At 40.8% G+C, this 21805-nt stretch overlaps 1 protein-coding gene across 11 annotated transcripts in view; it reads left to right on the top strand.

Annotated features, from left to right (window-relative positions):
• Nucleotides 1-21805, top strand: part of gab1 (GRB2-associated binding protein 1) — a 55329-nt gene that overhangs the window by 18015 nt on the left and 15509 nt on the right. For 8 of the 11 annotated variants that reach the window (XR_014874481.1, XM_085162150.1, XM_085162158.1 and 5 more), the window contains 2 exons: nucleotides 18274-18402; nucleotides 18829-18994. Coding sequence is in view for 10 of the 11 variants with exons in the window: in XM_085162150.1 (XP_085018276.1) it covers nucleotides 18274-18402; nucleotides 18829-18994 (295 nt within the window). In the remaining variant the exon portion in view is untranslated. The other 3 variants (XM_085162156.1, XM_085162155.1, XM_085162154.1) reach the window with 3 other exon arrangements.

Genomic DNA, 21805 nt, shown 5'->3' with positions numbered 1-21805 from the left:
TAAAGATATATTAATTGCTCTTTAGTAACCAGCCAGCTTCTCATTCAGGATTCTGTTTTGTGTCATTGTAGATTTGCTGATTTGCTTATTTAACAAACAGCGGTAGCTTTGTAACCCTCTGCAGTAGGTCAGAAATAGAGTCAAGTATTTATCAGACATTCAAATTGAAATTTGTACTTGGGGCAAAGTACGCAGGAAATATAGAAGACAGGAAGTGGGTGGACGTTTTGACGACTCTTAGGTAGCCTAAATCCCACTTTATGGTTGTGTATTTGGACCATATGGTTGTGACTATCACTGATGGCTACACTTTTTAAAAAATGTGTTGTTACAGCACAATTAATCTTTAAATAAACCATATGTAAACAACTGAGTGTAAATGAACAACCTCAAATGCCTTGTTGAAAGGTTATGAATGAGTATCACAAAAAAAGTGCTCCCAAATGAACACAAGCCATTTTCTTTTTTTGTTTTGTTTATCACAGACAGGGCCAGGTGTTCAAAATGTCCACAGTTGTGTTGGAAATTCTTTAAACATAAGCGTGAGCTTTGCCTATGCAAAAGGAAATGGCCATCATTGACTGCAGCAACTTCCAGCGAGTGCTGTGACAGCTCTTGTGTGAGAAGAAACTGTCTTTAAGAGCAGTATTGAATGCATTAGAGACACTTTAAAGCCACCTGAAATGGCAAGCACCGTTTATTGGGAAGTAAAAATCCATGACCATGCTGCCATACAATTCACCTGCCATGTCTTTAACTCTAAAATGGTTATTAAACAATTATTTTTTTCCTTGCTTGTGCTTTGGTTCTGGCTGCACACAAGGACATTTTGGTTGTTTTGATTAACAACTAGAGTAATACTATATGTATACTAAATACAATCTCTCACCCACACATTGGTATCAGGTAACACTGGCTGTGCAACGTGAGCAAATCCTTGAATTCTCTTATAAAGTTTTCACAGTGCAGATGTGTTACCGTCTCTGCTTCCTCTACCCGCTGGATAGACGTTAATAGCATTTATAGCACACCGTGCACAGGAATCCCCTCAGTGAGTCATTAGCTTCCAAAGAAGACAGTCATCACTGTCAAATTGCATCATTTGGGCCATGTAGTTTTAATAGAGAAGCCGACACATTACCTGTTGCGGTAACAGGTAAATTTTTAGCCGAGGTTCTAAAGTTAGCACCCGACAAAACACCCCCCAAACACAGCCACGGTGACAAAAGAAGGCAAAACAGGAAATCTTTTTGCCCGGCTTGTGTGTTGGGAACAGATGACCAGGAAGATAAAAAGCGCTTACAAAGTGGAAACTTCCACAAAGGGATGTTATTTTGCTTTGTGTGTGTTTTTTCTCTCCTTTTTGCTGTTTCACAAAGACTTGTGCTTCCTGGAAAACCTAGCAAGAGGTATTTGGTTTAGGTATGATGAAAAAAAATGTATATCTATGTATATGTAGTTTCCTACATTATAGGAAACTACTGACACTTCTGTGTTCCTTGAGTCATACGGGATGTGAGACTGTGTTAATATTTAAACCCGCTCCACTGGAGTTAATGCTTTACCTCGTGAGTACGGTTTAAGTCTGAGCCTGTCTGAAAGTGAGGCCGGGGTGACCCACCATTCTCTCAGCTACTCTTCAGAGCTGCTTATCGGTTCTTCTCCTCCTCGTGCTCTCATCTGTTTCATCTCCCCACCTTCTCCCTCTCACTTTCTCTCTCTCTCGGTCTTTCCCTCCTGCTGTCGGAGCACACTCTAATGAATGATATGGGATGATTGCTTGGCTGAGAGTTCCTGTCTCCGCCCTGCGAGGAAGAGTTAGTGCAGAAACGACAGCAAATGCACAGCTGCCTGTCCAAGCCAAAGAAGTAACAGGGATACTGTGGTCCTGGGCTGTATGGACACGAGACGAAGGCCATGCAGTTGGTTTAGGGCACATCCTCAACAAAGCTTCAGAGAACAAACTGCCTGCTGTTGCAAACCTGGGTAAGCTGTACCGTTTCATTTGTAGATCTTTTTTTTTCCTTCACCCTCGAAGTTCAAGGTCACGCCACACTTTAAAAAATTACCACTTTTTAGTTGTTTCAGATTGTCCTACTGTGTATTTGAAGTTATGGCTAGGTGGTTGTGGTCTTTGCTTTAAGTTGTAGTAGTTTTTGAGGTAATAGAGTTTGAAGAATCATGATGTTATCCTGCTATTAGGTCACCTGTGAAAGCCCATAAATGAAGAACACCTGTTTGCCCTTCAGATGGTCTTTCATCTTTGTGTGCGCTATTTGCAAAGATAGCAGTATGACTACCGGGGTCTGTGTTCTTTGGACCGCTACCGTAGATTGTTGGGGCTGGGGTCAGATGGCGCCTGGCTGGGTGAGAATTTCACAGCTGCACATGAAAGCAAAGTGACCGAAGGATGGTGGATCGAGGGAGGGAATGACTGATTGTGTTGATGGGGAAGGAAGCGAACTGGCATGTTTTGATCCTGCAGTAGATGTTCCTAATGGGTCAGCGCACTGCTGAAGAGCGCACGTTCTGTTTTTACTGTACACAGCAGATGTCTGTTCACCGGTTTATTTCTGGCAAAGCTGGAATGCACAAGTGGTAGCTCCATCATATATGCCCAGTTGCATAAAGCAACTGCCATGTCGCCATGTTTGTTTGGTCTTAACAGCCTCTACCCAGGCTGGCTCTAGCTGCTGCACAAGTTTCTACACAGATCCCCATTGACTTGATATTTGGTTGTGCAATAATGAGATATTATCATTTGTAATTAAGCATTTTAAAACTGTTTCTTAAGGACATTCTTATATTAAAATATTGAGCTTCAGAATAATTACATGTCTCCAGCCTGTTCTAGTGTGAAATCTCAACTTATAAAGCTTTATAAATCTCAAAAAGCCATGAAAATTAGTCAACCATTAGTCTTACCATGTGAAATATATAGCATGATAACATCTTTAATAATCTCCATATTGATATTTGAATATTGCAGATCATTCATTCATTGTTGTTTACATTTAGAAAAACTAAAATATACCAGCTATGCAAGACCTGCACAGTTAAAAGAAAATAATTAATCTACATTGTTTAATATAGGCCCCACATCTTTTGACTTTAATAGATATGCTACTTAGATAGGTTATTGTTTTATGTTTCGGGCCTATCCCCACCAAATGAAGAAATAACAGGAAATTTTGAATGGGCTTTGTTGAGTAATGTTGAATTTTTTGGCACGACATTCGTGACTCGGATGACGTTTCTGATTCTCTGCATTTCAGGCAACATTTTGCCTGAAATGGCACACACAGAATGAGCAAGCACAAAATTCATCAATATTACTGCTTTATACCCATCCAGTTTTGTGTCTGCTGTTCGTCAGAAAACGTTGCTGAAATATATTAAAAAATGTCTGAAAATGAACACAGGATTTAAAATAAATAAATAACACAGAGAACTTTAATGCAAGGTTAGTCATTTGCAGTCAATTAAAAGTGAAATGTCTGTTTTCTTGTGAATTGTTGGTCTTGAACTTTGGCTCTTCTGAAAGAATTGAGACTTGGGATTTTCACTGTTGTGTTTTTTGACCTGTGTGGGAAGATGGGGTAGTTGCATACAAAGGAACGATGTGATGGTTCTTGTTTTCTCTTGGAGAAGAGAGAAATGAAGAGGTTGACTCTGAGATGGGAGCATGGCTATGCTGTGGTAACGGTTCATAATTGAGAAGTTAAGAACCAGTTGGGATTTTTTTTTGTTTTTTTGTGGGTGTTTCTAAGATGAACATTTAAAGGTTCAGTAGGACACACACATAAGCTGGTATTGTAGTTACTTCGGTTTGTTTGCCTGGGTGGTCCTATCTTTAGCTCTGTTTTCTATTTCTCTTTGTTAATTTTCTCTCCCATCTTTGGCCTCTCAGCACTGCAGGTCATTGAATTGTGCATTTCTTATGATATAATTTATTTGGACAATTGAATCTCTCCTGATTGTAATACCTAAAATGACTAGTTAAATACATGATAACTTCAATCACTAGTTAATCATTTTTCCAGTGAAAATGCTAAACACTCTCCAGCGTCTTCCTTCTCCGTCATGGCAGCTTGCTTCTTGGGAGTACATTATATATCAACCTGTTTCGGGCTGTTGGCTGAACTGAATGCACTTAAATGAAAATATATAAAATATGGTAACGCTAAAACAACTTTTGTCAGTTAAAGAAAAACATAAACTCAACTCTTCTCATGTATTTTCAGTTCACACCGGATTAAAATTGGGTCAGACTAGCATGCTTTACAACCAGCTTTTACGCTCGCAGACATTAGCTCCATATGACTACGAAAGCAGGAGAATCAGCAGCACACGGCTAATTAACATTACATATCCACTTTACCAAAGAGCGATCAGTCAATCAAATAAAGAAAAACTGGCTAAACAGATGCTCAGATAAATTTTACCAAAAATCTCAGCCGACTCTCGTCCCTGCTCATCCCATCTCAAAATATATTAATTGTTATTATTTTAACAAAATAGTGTTTCTGGTGCAGTCTAATGAGAGTGACAGCTTTTATCCATCTAGTGTACTGCTCGCATACTAATGCCTAATGCACTGTGCCGTTGCACTTCGTGTAACCTGCGTAACTTGGCTGTAACCCTTTGGATCAGTCACAGTTGTTTAACAGGTGACTCTTAATCTGTTAAGCTACTCATGTACACTCTCACTGTTGCACTGCTTAGAGCTATGTTATTGTAAAGCACAAAAACCACAGCTAAGCATGAGCAAACCTCTCTCACCGTCTGATATCTACAGTAAGGTAATGCTTTTCCTACTGTTGCCTAGCTACCAAGGATGCTTTTACTATTTTTTTTTAAAGTTGCTTTAATTATCATTCATCTTAATATAATTACACTCAGCCTGTTCCACATAGAAAACACATTGAAGTGAGACATCACCCCTTGTTGTCTCTTGACCTCCAGTCACCGACAAGGTATGTTGGCAGCACTGGGAGAAGCATTTGGGGTCTGCCTTCTACTGTGGTAGTGGTTTTGTCAAGGAGGCGAGTACAGAAAGCTATGCACACTGTGGCATCTCTGACCTCTTTTTATTGAGAGTGCAGATGGGAAACCAAATCATAAAATCTCCACAGGAAGCAGGGGGGAGGCTCAGATCCAGGGAAGAGGACGCAGTCTTCAGATTCTGCCGCAGAAAAAGAAATGCAAAGACTGCAATGCCCGTAGAATTGTGAGTTACGGATAGACATTTGATTAGGAATGGAAATTAAGAAATTAATATTTCACTGCTGTAACCTGGGGGAAGAGCTTTATGTGTGAAATCTATCCCAAAAAACAACATGAATCATTGGCAAACATATTTTCATAAATTTATTTAAGCAAGATCCTGGTTAGGAAAAAATTATCCTGAATATCCATCATCACACAGGCGGATAGTCTGGGTAAATGTGCCGTTAAAACTGGCTATAAATCACGTTTTGAAACGTAAAAATATATATATAAATAAACATTTAAATACAGCATTATACTTTGACTTTAAGGCACACAGTGTGGTGATTGCAGGTAGATGGAACTCTCACTGTGTCGAACAACTTTTCAGGAGGAAATCGTGCTTTGTGTGTTGCTCAGAAGAGCTGCAGCTACTACAATATTTTTTCATAACTGTCACCATCAAGTGTCTTTATTTTTTAATTAAATATTCAAGTAGATCTAAAAGATATCCTTCGAGTGCTCCCTTTTTTCCCAACGGGTTGCGACAACGGGTTGATTGGGCACAGATTTTACACAGGATGCTCTTCCTGACGGCAATCTTTCTATTTATCCCGGTTTGCAATAGGCACTACGACTGCGCTGCCGTGTGACCACAGAGGCGGGGCTTGTGTGTCCTCCCAGTCTTGGGCTGGGAATCTTCCACATGGAGGGTGAACGCGTTAAACACCGAACCATGGAGTCACTTTACATATTTCTTTCTTAATATTTGTGTATATAATCAACTTTACGATGTTGATATTGACATCCCTGTTAGATAATTATTGACAGTTTGTCTTAATTATCACTTAACGGGTTTCATGCAGACACTGAACATATGCAGTGTGTTGCAGCTGAATAACAATAAACTGTAAAAGTAAAAATAGTTACACTGAGATTTATTTATTTATTTGAATATCAAGTGGAATACGTTGTAGTACTTCCATATTTCTGTACGCGTAGCGCATACTGCAGCTCTCCTGGTCCCACCCCCACTGATTTAGAAGTGGCAACTATGAAGGTCTGGGACAACCTGATTACACTGAAAAGGAAGTCGGAGGAGGGAGAGGTTACAAACTGCAGACCCTCAAACACACTGCACCACATGATAAAGGCAAAAGGCGCAAACAACAACAAAAACAGCGCCACACACACTTCACCATCAAGTGCCAATTCACCATCAAGAAATACTGCTGAATACTGCTAAGAAACTTTTGTACTACAGATGTGCAGCTTCCAAGGTAGGGGCACTGTTTTTAGCCAGTCATGGACAATCTGTACTTCAAGCTCTGTAATTCTGTATTTTTTTTAATCTTTTTTTTTTTCCAGTCTTGATGATGATATTTGGGCTAGAAGGTTTGCCATACAGCGTAACTGGAATACCTGAAAATCATCTTTTTCCTTCATATAGCAGTGCTACAGGAAAATGAGTTTTCATTAGTTCATCAAAGCTTATTTGTAATGCGCAATAACAATCCCTGCTCATTTTATGGATCCATGTATGAAATTGAAGTCACGAAGGAAAAAGAGCTTTCTTTGTGCCGCCTTTTATGCACGCAGTCTGTATAAATTAGAATGAAATACAAAGAAAGAGCTGGTTTTAAAACATTAATGACATCCTTCTTTGGGCTGTCTTTAAAAACAATTTCTCAAGAAGACATTTAGAGAAAATCTCATCATCTGTAATTCACCAAGATCCAACTTGAATGCTGATTTAATCAGAATTTCAGTCCAAACTTAATGTCCTGTCATTCGGTGCTTGTGCTCTGTCAGGTTTAACTGAAATGGCAGCAGATTTTTCATCAAATAAGATTAAATATTAAGACCGAGGCAAAGATGTATTGGTAGATCCTTTGTTAGAAGCTCAACATTAAAGCTAAGAATGTTTTTTAAAATCTTAGTGAAGCAGCTGTGAAACACAAAGAAAGTCTTCTTTAGAATCCAAACTTTTCCTAATCCTAACTTTTCTACTCTCCACTGTCTCTTTGCTATCTGCTAACAGGTGTCATGTTTGAGTGAAGTGAATGTTAAAGAAAAATCTTGATAAAGTTGGCAATGCTACTTATTTGATGCTTGAAAAGAATTAAAGAGGCTCCTTTGCGTGTCAGTAATAATTAGAAGAAAACACCTATGTACTCGATCTTTCTGCTCTTTGTGTAGGAAATTGTCTTTTTTTGTATGGTTTTTATGCTTATGGAGGACTCGCTGTTGCACTGGCCATCTGCTGTGCCAGCTGTTCACTTTGGGTCATTGCATTAGATTGGTCTAACAATACTCCAGCTTGCATGACCATGATTCACCAGCGTAATCACGAGTGTTTACAGTGGAAGTCCGACACTGGTCATAACGTTAGCTGGCTATTAGCAACCGCTCACTGACTGTGGACCTCGGTCATGCACAGCTTTCCAGGAGGTCCCCTCTCTTTCCAGCAGGCGGAGGGGCAGATGACGTTGGCTGAACGGCCTCACTTAGCCAAAGGCCATGCACTCTTACTGGTACGTTAGCTGCCCTCTGCAGTGCTCAGGGATGTAAAAATAGCTGTTTAGCAAGAATCTCAGTCATGTCTCACTAACAAAGACTGATTTATACAAGTTGCAGCACCAAGCATAGAGAAGCTTTTGTCCCTCCCCTCCTACTCCTTTTGCAGACCTCGTCACCAAGGCCGTGAGTGCCAAAATCTCTGACGCTCTTGACACTCTTCTCTTAAAACAGCCTTTGTTCAGCAAAGTATAAAGGACGTGATAGCGAGACTCAGGGAAGCAGTGTGGTCTCTAAAAATTTGCGCATTTGTTTACCGCATTTCAGTAAGATCGCAGTGTCATGGAGATTTTTGTAGTAGTTTGTTTGCCTTTCTGCGTCAGCGAATAATCAGGCATTTAACCCAAATAGCTGAAAATGTCACAGGGACTCTGTGAAATTCGCTCCTTCAGTTTTTGTTTTACCCCCAAACTTGATTTGAAAATTGATAACTATTAAAATAAAACTGGCCAGCATTTGGCAGCACAAATGAAACAGTGTTACTGTTTTGGGGTTGCTGTAGTGTGACCTTTCTCTGACTCCACTTAATCACAAGAATTTCCATATTAGTTATGCATATCAACAGTGGAAGAAATACTCGTTCAGATACGCGACATGCTTAAGTGTTTACACAGGAGCGGCTTTAATTGTTTGGATTGAAGCTAGAATTTGATTAGATCGACGTATCCTCTTTTACAGCACTAAGGATTGAATTTCATGTATAATTTTCCTCATGAACACCAAGTAAGATTAGAGCATCTAATACATCTTATTTTTTTTCCTCACCTCCCTCCAGGCACCCTTATAATGAGACAACTCTGAAAAGTACACAAATCAATACAGACACACTGGTTACGGCAGTACATTTAATTTCCTGCTGTGGAAAGATTTATCGTGTGAGTGTGAGGCTAATACAAGGATTTTTTTTATATTATATGAAATAACCAATAAGAGATGTGTTTTCTATGAGGTCATAAAAATTGAGTCTGGTGGTGATTTTTGGCAGATAAACGAGCATCATTTACTTTTTTTGGGGTTTTTTTGTTTTGTTTTTTTCATATTATCACTAAAATCTTGACCTTCTCTCTTTCTCCCTCAGCTTCACCTCGTGCGTATCCCGTGCCCCGTCTCTCCTTCAGCTCTAAACCTCACACTGTGGTTTTTTTTCTCCTTCTTCTTTTTTCTGAACAAACAGAGAAGCTGTCCTAGACAAGTTGAGTCAGTGCAGCTGGGGTGCAGGTCATTTACCCGCAGCCCACTCAGATGGGACAGATGGCTCAGCCAGTCGCATGCTGCTTGGTGTTAACTGTGCACCCAGAGCTAAGCTAAAGCTAACACTGAGTGCAAAGAGTTCAGCTAATCACAGATCTATAGGTAAAAGTGAAAAATGCACAGGTGATGACTCAATAGCTCAAGACAGGAGTTCGGTATAATGATAGAAACTACGTTTACTTGTTTACTTGACTGTAGGTTAGTGAGGTACTGAGTTTTCTTTTTACAGCAAAGGTCATGTGTGAAATCTTGACACAGCACGGCTCAGCTATGGTTACATGTTTGAGGCTGAGGCTTAAAATTGACAGAGGGCCAAAAAAAGACCAGGATATAGCTGAATACAAATGTGGCACGGTTTGTGCACAGAACAACCAGGAAGCTGACTTTCAGATTGCATGTGCCACTTTTTTTTCTTGTTTATTTTACCGTGTCCCTTGTTCTCCAATGTGGTTTGGATCATGACGATGACAAAACAGACACACGCCAGGACTGAAAGGTTCGGCTTTGCATTGTGATATTAAGGTTAAAGGATATTTCTGGTGTTTCCTGTAAATGTCGCCGCTGTGACTCTGAGTCTTGACTTGACATTCTCTGCCTGCGATTCAGAGATTTTGGGGGGGGGGGGTCAAGAATTTCTGCAAAACACATGATTTTTAACATCACCTTTTTTCCTGCCACTTGTCTAATGAGTCTGACCTAAAGTAAACACAGTAAGTAGCCACCCTGGAAGACGCGTTACTGTGAACTGTGTTAGAGATTCAATTTAAAGGCAGCGTCTTATAATAACTGTTCTTAGGATGACATATTAATACTTACTAACATTTGTGCTGTTTTTCAGCACAGCACAAATACATTTCCTGGATTCTCACAGTCATAATTTATTTAAAACTAGAGTATTCTCCAGCAGCCCCCCTTTTCCTTCAAAACAGGAAAGTGAATGGGATTTGTTTGCATGCTGTCTGTGCAGATGTTTTGATTGTGTGCATATGCAGCACTTTTTATTTTTTCTTCTTCTTTTGACTAGTTGGCAGTTCAACTTTAATGTTACTGGTTGGAGAGCTGCTAATGCTCTGACCCAAAGTTTCTGATGTTTGGGGTCGACGTTTTTCAATTTGTAGTTTTAGGAGTTTGTTTAATTCACAGCAAGTTAATGAAATGTTAACTGTTCTTTCCCTGTGTTCTGTCTTTGGCTGTTTCACTGAGTCTTTGCAACACTGTTTTTTTTTTTTTTTTTTAAATAAATCAGCAGTTTGAGGCTTAGGTATGTTATGAGTCAGTTGGACTGAAACTTGTCGTTGGTCTGTTGCTCGACTTTAGTAATGTTGCCAATCCTGAGGATTAACATTACCTTTACTTGGATTGCTTTTTGCGCTGGTACTTTCAGTTTCTGGTATTTTATTTGTCTTTTGACACCACATACATTCAAGTTTATTTTTCTGCTGGCACTCCAGATTTACATGCCCTCAGGTTCACAACTTTGGAACCATTAAGCAGTAGCAGTAGTAGCAGTAGTAGTAGTAAGGTGTGTTTTGGTCTTTTTTTTCTCTGATTTGAGCGTTTGGCTGCTCTCACTAAAGTAGTGGTAATAAAAGCACTGCTTATTTGTTTCAGTCAGAGGGTGCAGCCCTTCAGCATAGTGTTGTAATCAGTTATTGTAAGTGTCCTGTTGGCCTCCTGACAATTGACTTTGGTACACTGCATTTAATATGCATAGTCACGACTTGTGCTTGCATTACCACTGATCGGCACACATTAAACACTGACAAACTCTCCCTGAAGCAGAAATAACTCTTCACATGTTGTCCAACAGATTTATTAGTGAGACGGCACACCTGACTGTGTCCTGAACAAACGACGTTATGTAATATCCCGACTGCCTATGTGCAACTGTAGATTCACATAGGCCTTCCTCTCTGTCATTTACCATTAGACATATGGAGGAGTTTAAGTATGCAGCTTAACAGCCTGTGATGAGAGTACATTTGCATTAGCAATTAGGGCACTTAAAGGCCTTTAAAGCTACATTAAGCTATCTAAACCATGAAGCGCAATTAGCCTTTTAAGCGTAGTAAAGCTGGAGTTGCTGGAGCTTGAGTGTCGTTGGCAGGGTGCTTCTCTAGCAGCCAGTTTCACAAATTCAGAGTAATAAATTACATCAAATTCGAGTACTATTTCAGCATTTAGTCAAGTTTGGCAGCAGCAGCATGGAAAAGCACATAGCTCAGAAGTGTGTATTTATTTAAATCATACTGCATTTGGGAGCTTAGTCTTTAATCAACACACTGTGGTATCATTTTGGTTCAGTCATTTCTTCCTCTGTTATGGACTTTGGCATAACTTGGTAACTAGCAATACTTTCCCCAACTAGCTTATTTCATGTGTTGGCATAGAAGTAAGATACTGAAATATTACACAAGCAAATGCCAACAAGCTGGAACAGGGGATAATCAATGCCTAAAAGGCATAGTTTGTCTAATTGACTTCCAGTGCAGTGGGAATGTTTCCAGACTCCTTCAAGTTGTTTCACTTTCCACATCAACAAGCTCAAACTGCCTGTGTTGGGTTAGAATACTAAAAAATAAGAGACTGACATTTCTGAAAAAACAAAAAACGGATGAATAAAGCAAAGCTACAGTTTGTCGTAGGCTGCAGCCTCCACCATCAGAGGTCTGCAGGTGCAGGCTGGTTTCATATATGCTCTCAAAAGACCAGCATGGAGATACAGGTTGAGAGGAAGAATCCTGGTCCCTCCACAGACCCATCTAACGAATTCCGATTATAGCTTCCTCTAGGTAAATCATGTAGCTCTCTTTCTTGATTAAAATTACGTGTTTAGCTAGGCGCTGCACAATAAATAAAATCTAGGGTAGGCCTACCCTCTGTTGTGATTGATGCTAGAAGATACAGCTAATTTGTCTTTCACCATTTCTCTCTTTGTGGAATTAAATAGGACTGTAACATTTGCAGATTTCCCCCACTTTATGCCCTTTCCTCACTTCTCTCCCCCACCCTTGCCTCCGTCATTCTCAGTGATGTTGGGTCAGGAGGGCTCTGATGGCAGCGTGACTCAACTCAGTTGGCATCTCTTTTCAAACTTCCCACCCTCCCTTCCTGTGTCATCATCTTAGTGAGCCCCTCAATGCCCCCTCTGTCTGCTCCTAGTAGGCTCCAGGCCCTGGGTGGGCAAATAGAGGGTCTCTTCCTGTGTCCCATCCCATCCTATCAGAAGGCTTACTTGGAGAAAACAGGCTGAGGGATGAACCACGGCTGGCAGGCACAGCTGCCATACCAAGGGAGCCCTCCCCATCCGGATCCAGCATCGTCCCATGCTGTCCCATTCCCAGCCCTGGAGCCACGAACACTAGACTTCTACAGGCTGAAGCGGGCTCTGTGGGTGAACTTAACAGTTCAGACTAGGACAGTGATTTAGAGAATGCTGGAATAGACATGCGTAGACCATGTAGTCATTAGGCACTGCAAGCAGTCTTAGATCAACTTGGATTTAGCCATGAATTGAACACAGCAGCAGCTACAATGGACTATACAAACCACAAAGCAGGACTAAAGACCCCATCATAGTCTTCATCAGCATCCACAGGAGGTGGGTAATAGTAAGCAATCAATTGGCCTTGCACTCTTGTGTTGTTGTGCTTGTGTTGACAATTTTGTCTGTGTACTGTACATGCACTAACGACAAGGATGTGCAGATTTTTATATATTTTGTTTTCTTTTTCATCTCATATTTTATTGGAGGTAACATAACCCATCCTTTCTCAATTACTTTGGGGCTTAAAAGATTTTTAATTGATCAAAAAGAGGCCCAGTTAAATCTCTGCATCACCAAAAGTTAAAAAAAACAAACAAAAAATGGACCATGCCTTTGAAAGGATGAAAGGCAAGATGATTACTTGTAGCATTGTTCTATTCAATTTATATAAAGGTAAATCCAAAGGAAACTCACGGCTAGTGCCTGACTACACTGTTGCTCCCCATGCACTTTTAAAAAAGGAACACTTAATGTTTTTAACACACTTAAATCTTAAATCGTTTCAGTCTGGTAGGAGGTAAATGAGAAATGTGATTACGGACCACTGCATGGTTTTTAACTTCTTTGTTGCAGTTCCTGCCAATATATTCCACAGTTCATTGCACTGATTTGATTTCTACTTCTTTCATGTTGTCTTGTGTGCATAAACATGATTATGCATCCATGCCAGTGACATGAGGTGCGATTTAGGAGCTGTGTGAGGAGCTGGCCATCAGGGATGCTAAGACCCTGGGTGGCGTTTTCATTTGTGTGTTATTAACTATGTAGGTGTTAATTTTTATTCATATGCCTAGGGCTGGCTGGGCAATGCAGATCTTTGGTAAAAAACAGTGCGAGTGTGTATAATTGTGCATAAGAAAAACTGTGTGAAATCCCACAGATGGGAGGAGAGATGCTCTAGTTACCACACAGCTTGTCCTCCTAGAACCACTTCAGTCTGTGACCATGCTAATGTGGCAGTGCAGAAACACTGCGCACGGATTCATGGCAACACTAACTACTGCTTTTAACTGTGGCTGGCCCATAACACAGTATTGCATGTAGGTTTAAAACTGGCTTTTGTGTTTTCATCTGTTGTTATACTGTAAATACATAGTTTGAAATGATTATATTTTAACAATCTGTCCCAGGACTGAATCATAAATATTTTAACTGATATAATAACTCATTATTACATTTTCAGTACTTTTCTCTGGACAGGTGCTTTAACATATTTATTATCATTTATTATAATGAATGACTTCAAGTGTGTTTTTCAAACAGAAGGCACATTTTTGTTAAGATTGGTTATCAGTGACATCTCATGCTGTTGTTGTGTATTCAGTTTCAGTCGTCATTGTGCAGGAATTGCAGATTTTGTCTGCTTGTGTGACCTATTAGTCTCTTGTTATTATTATATATTTTTTTCATGACGTAAATTATCAGTCCTGTGTATATCTTCACCGGGAGGAGGCCCCAGGGCAGACCCAAGACACGCTGGAGAAATGATATCTCTCAGCTGGCCTGGGAACGCCCTGGTGTTCCCCTGGACAAGCTGGAGGAGGTGGCTGGGGAGAGGGAGGTCTGGGCTTCTCTGCTTAGGCTGCTGCCCCCACGACCCGGTCCCGGATACACGGAAGAAGATGGATGGATGGATGGATGGATGGTGTATATTTTTAAAAAGAACTTTGCTCTGTGGCTGTGAAGCAGTTTTGTGGAGCAGGTTTCACTTGCCCGTGTCTTGAGTGTATATGACTTACTCAGTTGTCAACACTCTCTCCCTAGGCGGGCCTGACCTCGCTGTAACCCAAGCTCTTGGTCCTTCTGTTCCCTGCAGGGTAACCTGACCCAGGATTGCTTTGTCATATGGAAGAGAGAGAGAGGTTCCTTTTCCACACCCACCATCTCGGTCAAACCAGCACGGGCACATGAGCCTTGTGTTTTTTGTTTGTGTTTTTTTTCCCTTTCTTTTTTTCCACCACCCAAGCTTTTGTACTTTGATATTTGAAATTTGATATTTGGGTGGGCCTACCTCAAAGGATGTAGGTTTAATAGGTTTAAGCCTCAGTTCGGATTGTGTGGGTGTGTTTGTGATTATATAATGCAGGCCTTTTGAACTAGAGTGTGTGAAACATGGGCTGCATGCATGAGTGCACTATGCAAGTGTGTGATGTGAACGTTCTTTGTTAAACGTTTCAGTCTGATTCTTGTATATCTGTGTGCTTGTAATTGAAAATCCAAGAGCTCTGCAGGTCTGCTTGTTTGCTCATCCTGTTGGTGGAGGGAAAGGTCTGATGCTCTTCATGCCGTCTCAGTGTGGCGCTTGGCCCACTAACAAAGGACACCCTGTGGATGGAAAAACAACAGAGGGATGAAAAAACAAGGCCAGAGCATTGTTAATAGGGTCAAAATCTTTAGTTTAGTTTGCATTCCGCACACTCTGCTGGTATGCTTCCTTATCTGTTTGATCTTAGTGGTGGTTGTTTGTCTACTAGATCTCCATCCATCCATCCATTCGCTTCCGTTTATCCTTTTCAGGGTCGCGGGGGGCACTGGAGCCTATCTCAGCTGTCATAGGGCGAGAGGCGGGGTACATCCTGGACAGGTCGCCAGTCTGTCGCAGGGTCAACAAACAGGGACAGACAAGCATTCGCACTCTCATTCACTCGCACATTCACACCTAGTGGCAATTTGGATTATCCAATTAACCTATCCCCACAAGCTGCATGTCTTTGGACGGTGGGAGGAAGCCGGAGTACCCGGAGGGAACCCACGCAAACACGGGGAGAACATGCAAACTCCACACAGAAAGACCCCGGCCTGATGGTGGAATTGAACTCAGGACCTTCTTGCTGTGCGGCAACAGTGCTAACCACCATGCCACCGTGCTGCCATAGATCTCGTGTGCCATTTTAAACTCACATTTCAAATATTGCTCAGAGGGGTTCTGTTGTTGGGTTGGCCGTTTCCATTTGGTGTTACAGCACATTTGATAAATCTTTGAAAAAAGAAAAGAAAATCCCTTTTTCCTTGGCCCCTGGCTTCAGCAGTAAAAGGAAGTGAAACATTTTTTGGACAAATCCTCTGTCCTCTACAAAATCGCCTTTTCTGTCTTAGGCAATTCTCACTAATAATTTCACAGAGAGCTTATTTTGAGCTCTAAAACAAACATTAATTTCAGCTGCCATGACTCAACAAAAGCAAGAGAGCTTGACTTCTTTGACTCAGCATTTATGTGTGTCTGTGTGTTTATTTTAGTAAAACTAAATAGAGTTGAATGCAGTGACAAAGCAATCCTTCCTTTGGCTTTGTACACCCAAGTGGGCCCCTGACTCTTAGGCTACGTTCACACTGCAGGCGAAAGCGCATCAAATCTGACTTTTTTTTAACCTTTGCGACCCATATCCGATCATGGTGTGACAGTATGAACAGCACAAATTCAATATTTTCACATCCGGTCTGGGTCACTTTCATATGTGGTACTGAATCCGATACATATGTCGCATTAAATCCGTCTTTTACGTCACTGACACAAGACAGTTATCAGCGCCCGGGAAGACATCACGAAAGCTTCCTGGCGATCCAGTAAAACTGTTGGGAAGACAACATTGGAGAAACTTAAACATTTTATTTGTACTGTATAATCTGCAGATTCTGACAGAAATCTGCAACTATCCTTTGAAGCGCCGCTCCTCTCTAAAACAGCAATAAGAATAATTATTAGGCCATTTGTAAATAACAAAATAACTTTATAACTTAAAGCAAAATTGGGAAACGTTAAGTCAGAAACAAGTCTTTATATTAAGGGCCATCAGTCAAACAATACTGTTTGGTCTGGGTCTAAGCTGAGCGCGTTGTGTGTGACGTCTTCTTTTGCGCATGTGGGCCGCTTTGAGGGTTCACACTAGAGCGCGTTTGCTGTCACATTTTATTTGTAGTGTGAACATGTGAACAAGTTCAGAATCTGCAGTAAGAAGAAATATAAAGAAGTAAAACAAAAAGTTTAAAAAACGGCCCTGCTCCTGCAGCTCTCACCTCTCTGCACTGAAAGGATTCAGCCTCAGATGAGAGCCTTTAACCCGTGTTCTGATTATTATTATGGAACTTTTTTTGTCCAGTTACCCCAAATACTGTTGCTTATCCACCTGAACTTACTATTGGCTTTTCCCATAAGGTGCTCTTATGCATCTAAACCTGTTGTCTTGTTGTCTTGATAAGGGATCCTCTGATACTGGTATCTGCTGATACTGATCCAAACATAGTTTTAAGTTAATAAGCTGAAATCCAAATTTGCTAATTCCTCATGTTTGATGTAAACTGCTTACCCACTTAAAAATAAAATGTAAATAAATAAAATATTTTTATTTTACATTTTTTTCTCTTCACAAACACAAGTCATGTGTGGAGCTGCCAAAGAGCCGGAGTGAAATATTATTTAACTGAGTTTAGGACAACATGTTGGGAGTGAAAGTGGGCGAGAGAGAAAGAAAGCATAGTCGTATTCTGATCTTTTCAGTCATGCCGCTTCACTTTGACGACACTTTGAAAATGTTGTTTTTAATTAACTGCAGACATACAAATAAGAGCTGTCGGTGTACCAGGTGTGGAATACCTCCTAACTGCTGCTGCTATGCTTACCTTAGGTAATCTGATCCGGGCTTTTGGGGTCAGTTTCAGAGCAACACCCTGTCCAAATATCCGTCCTAGTCTTAGTGATTCTGGTGTGAATGAGCACCCTTGGAGTTTGAATGCATGTTGTCACACTAAAGCAGGGGTTAAACTTCCTGTGCCTGATAATGCTGTACTTTGCTCCACTTGGGTATGAATGGCACTGAGTTTTGTCATCAATGAGTGAACGTGAGGCTCCGAGTGGACAGGCGCACACACACACAAACAGAGAAAGTCCAGGATGAATGACCCAATCAAAATGTTTGCTGCCACAAGTGTAACAACTCTTGCACGTATTCCAAATATTACAGATATACTATGGCTCGAAGAATAATGTTATAAAAGGCAACCTAGCAGTGAATCACAGTAACTGTCACTTTAACATAGTGATGAAGCTGGCAGTCTTACATATCCTATATCTGAAGAGCTAATCATGATTACAGATGAACTGTACGTGGAATTAGTGGCACAAAGGAATGTTTTCATCACAATTTATTACTGATGCATTAAATTATGGTAGATAGCCTCCCATGGTCCCATTCCATTGTTTCATTAATGTCCTTTATATATTCAAGGATTATATTACTAGATTGCTTGCTCAACCCTTTATTTACAGTGCTGAGCTCTCGTCTGCTTATGTCCCCCCCCCGTGTCTGAGTTTGAATTCTTTTGTCTGCTATGTGATGTCTTTTTCTCACAGACAATAAATTGGATTTGAAAGAGAGGACCCAATTGCTCGTTTCTTATTATAGATTTGGTTGTTCACTGCAGCCAGGGTGCTAGACCAAACTATGTGGCTTTTGTTCTGGTTATCCCAGACATATTTCTGGTTGCGGGCCTCTTCCCTCTGGCTCTCACTGTTCTTTTAGCAAGGGCAGTGCAGCTGGTGGAGAATGCACACAAAGACACAAGCTATGATAGGACACAGTGGCTAAACTGAAAAAAGTACAGCATTTGGCCAGCCTGTGGTCATCTGGGAACGGAGAAGTCATTGTGAGAACACACATGTAACCTTTGGCCTCATTTCTGTGCTCACCCTGCAGGCATGGAAGAAGCGGTGGTTTGTTCTTCGCAGCGGCCGTCTGACAGGCGACCCAGACGTGTTGGAGTACTACAAGAATGACCATGCCAAGAAGCCCATTCGTGTGATTGACCTCAACTTATGTGAACAGGTATGCTCCCCTTTTACTTCTGCCCTGTAGTTTTATTGAACAAGTTATATAAATGATTACCATCTTGAATAGATCCAGGTTTGCATGATGCCACTTGGATGTATTTGGCGTATTTGCATGAATATCCAAGATGAATTTAATTGTCCTTAAAAATCTGTGTAAAATAATGAAAATGGCCTTTATGTGACTGCGGTGTACAAATGTTTTAGCATAATGGTTTAAGTGCTGGGTTCTAGCGCTCCAAATTTCATTTGTTGCTTAAAGAGCAGTTACCTTTTAGATTATTTTTGCAAATTCTCTTAATTAAGAATTATCATTTTAATACATTTTCCCTTTTTTTCGTTTCTTTGGTTAGCTCTATTAGTGATCAGTCTTTCCTTGGCTGATGCCACATTAAGCTAAGCCGTGTCGGTTGCTCTCCCTCAGGTGGACGCCGGTCTGACCTTCAGCAAAAAAGATTTGGAGAACAGCTACATATTCGACATCAAAACCTTTGACCGCATCTTTTATCTGGTGGCTGACACCGAAGACGAGATGAATAAGTGGGTCCGCCACATCTGCGACATTTGTGGTTTTAACCCCACCGATGACGGTAATTACAATTAGCCACACATCACTCTGTTTGGGCACTATTGACACTGATGTTTTGCTTCACTGGCGAGGTTACATGGTGATATTTATGTTTATATGTACTTATATTCTGTATCTTTCGAGTAGAAAGTTTACTTTGAACTGTTGATATTTGAAATAGGGTGATTTTGTTACATTTGTGGCACAGGCTGTGATTTATTTAAGAACATCAGTAGATCAGAAATAATAACCTGGTTATATGTTTCACCATAATACACAAAATCTCGGTTTGCATGTTTGTGTGTTTCTTTTCCCCCAAACTTCCCCTAGACCATCAGGAATTGAGCCACCAAAAGTGGTACACAGGCACATGTTAGGCTGTCTTATCTGCAGCGGATATTTTCACATCATCATGTTGGTTTGCAGCCGCCTAGTATTGGGCTAAAGCAACCCATTTTTAGCGTTAATGCACCTGCAACACCTTAGAAAAGCATCCTAATCTCATTATAACCACAGAATGCACAATGTAACTAGAAGTAGTAACTAGTAACTAGAAGCGTAGTAGCAGTGGACTGCAATGAATAATTTTTAGTGTATGAACAACATCTGCCATCTCTCCGTTTTTTTTTTCTTTTCTTTAAGTGAGATTCAGTATATCATGGCAACAGCATGAACAGGCAAAACGATCCTATAGCATGGCCATGTAAGTTTCTCCAGGTAAGAACCGCAGCTTTAAGCGATCCAAGGATTCCCCTGTTAGAAGATGACTACAGGAAATCACTATTTGTCCACGCTGGTGTCTCTCAACAAAGCGCCTGGACATGGTGAAGATGCCATGGAGCATCAGGGGATTCTTTTTAGCCATGACACCAGTTTATCACCACAGCTGAGCAATACAGGATAAAAGTAGAGGATAAATGATATACATTTGATGGGTCTCTTTTGGATATCACTGTTGTACCTCACAGATGTCGGGATCTTTCTTTCTGAAGGAACTAAGGGAACCAGTTAAATGTGTCAAGAGGTCTCTATTCAGCATAGTTCTCAGCCAAGGTCTAATGATCCATGTGTTGAACTTTGTGCAGTATTGAGGCTCACGTTACTCTTTTTTTCCCCAGTACTGGATAATAAAAGCATTGTACGCCTGTCACTCTCACTGGCCTTCTTTCGTTCGTTTCCTCTTATCTGGTTTTAATTTCCTCTCCCTTGAACACTCCTCTTTCCCTCTCTTGTCGCTGTCTTTGAGACTAATTGTCTAAATGTCTTCTATAGTTTCTTGACATCATCAGCGAAGCACTGAGCATTTTTAGTGTGGTGAGAACTGGCACAGACGTTGCACATGGTTACTGTTTCACTGTCAGGGCTGGGCTATATCATCCCGTTCACGGTAATACCGGTGTAATTTTGGGCAACAATAGGAAAATGAAATATCGCGATAGAATATGGGTAAAATGCGCATGCGCAGTGCCTATGTTTACTCACACACATGGCGGTGACGCAGAATGAGTAGAGCGAAAGTGGATCGTTGAATGAAACAGATGAACCAGAATTGGTTTGTAAAAATGCTACAACTTCAGTGGTGTGGAACTGGTTTAGCTTTCGTCCGTCAAATACACAACAAAGCACTATTTTTGGTAGAGCATGGTAGCGGTCCGTCGTTATTACCGTGTTGTTTGGAAAATACGGCACACTTAAAATCAATCCTTTGATTTTTCTGAAAATCGACAATGCCCCTTATAATCTCGTGTGCCTTATGTATGAATTCTGGTTGTGTTTACTGACCTCGAAACGATTTTATGTCGTACACGGCGCTAGAAAATCGGTCAAATGTTTTAGTACGACTTTACTAAGCTACGAAGCCGCACCGCTTGATGGATTGTCGGAGCATTACGGCTATCGCAGGCAGGAGCCTCGCGGACTGATACGTACTAAGCTTCAACATAATATTACCGTATTGTGTGTGTTTAACCTCTTTTTAGGTTTTGTTGATATTATACATGGTTATGCTCAGGATATGTCGGACAGTTTCCACTGGAAATGCCTTTTGGTTAAACTGTCAGCAAGGAATTTGCACTGTTACATTTTTATATAACTTTAATGCACATAAAAAATATACCCATCAATGTATTTTCACTTGTTTAAGTGAAAATACATTGATGGGTTTTTTTTTTTTTTGCACTAACAAAGTTGTGGAGTTGTGAAGCATTTTGTCTAGTGTCAATTATATCGTCAGTTATATCGTTATCGCAAATTTTCAAATGTATATCGTGATAGATCTTTTTGGTCATATCGCCCTGCTCTATGCTACACAACTCTGATTCTTGTTGGAGACAAAGGTGCTTTTCAAACCTGGCAACTGAGTCACTGATACTCCTCCAAGGTCATTCTCTCCAAAGTGTGACTATGCCTCCAGCTCTGTTAAATAGCTAGTATTGCAGGGTAACCATGATAACAACACTGATGGCACCTTTTCTGTAGATGTCGGAGCTGGCTTTTAAAACCCCGATGTACGAACTCATAGTAAGACAGTTAAAGGAGATCCTGGGTGTAAAAACGGATATCTTTGCAGATACCCTTCACTGCTCAGTACAAAAGAATGTCCCTGGCTCTCTGTTTTGTGCTTGCTTGCACTTCTCTGCATGTGAGACAGAACTCTCACTCCTCTGTCGCGTGTGGGTGTGGCCACAGTAGAGTGCTTCATAGCTGGGCAGGGAACATTAGTAGGGCTAGGGGAATGAAGGCTCTCAGAGCGAGTGTAGGAGGTATAGATTAGTACACGCAGAGGGGATTTTCCCTTTTCCTGTATGAATCAGCACTTAAAGCTTCAACAAAC

Source organism: Neolamprologus multifasciatus, chromosome 6, assembly GCF_963576455.1.
Source record: "Neolamprologus multifasciatus chromosome 6, fNeoMul1.2, whole genome shotgun sequence".
NCBI lineage: Eukaryota > Metazoa > Chordata > Actinopteri > Cichliformes > Cichlidae > Neolamprologus > Neolamprologus multifasciatus.
This window is presented reverse-complemented; position numbering and strand designations above follow the sequence as displayed.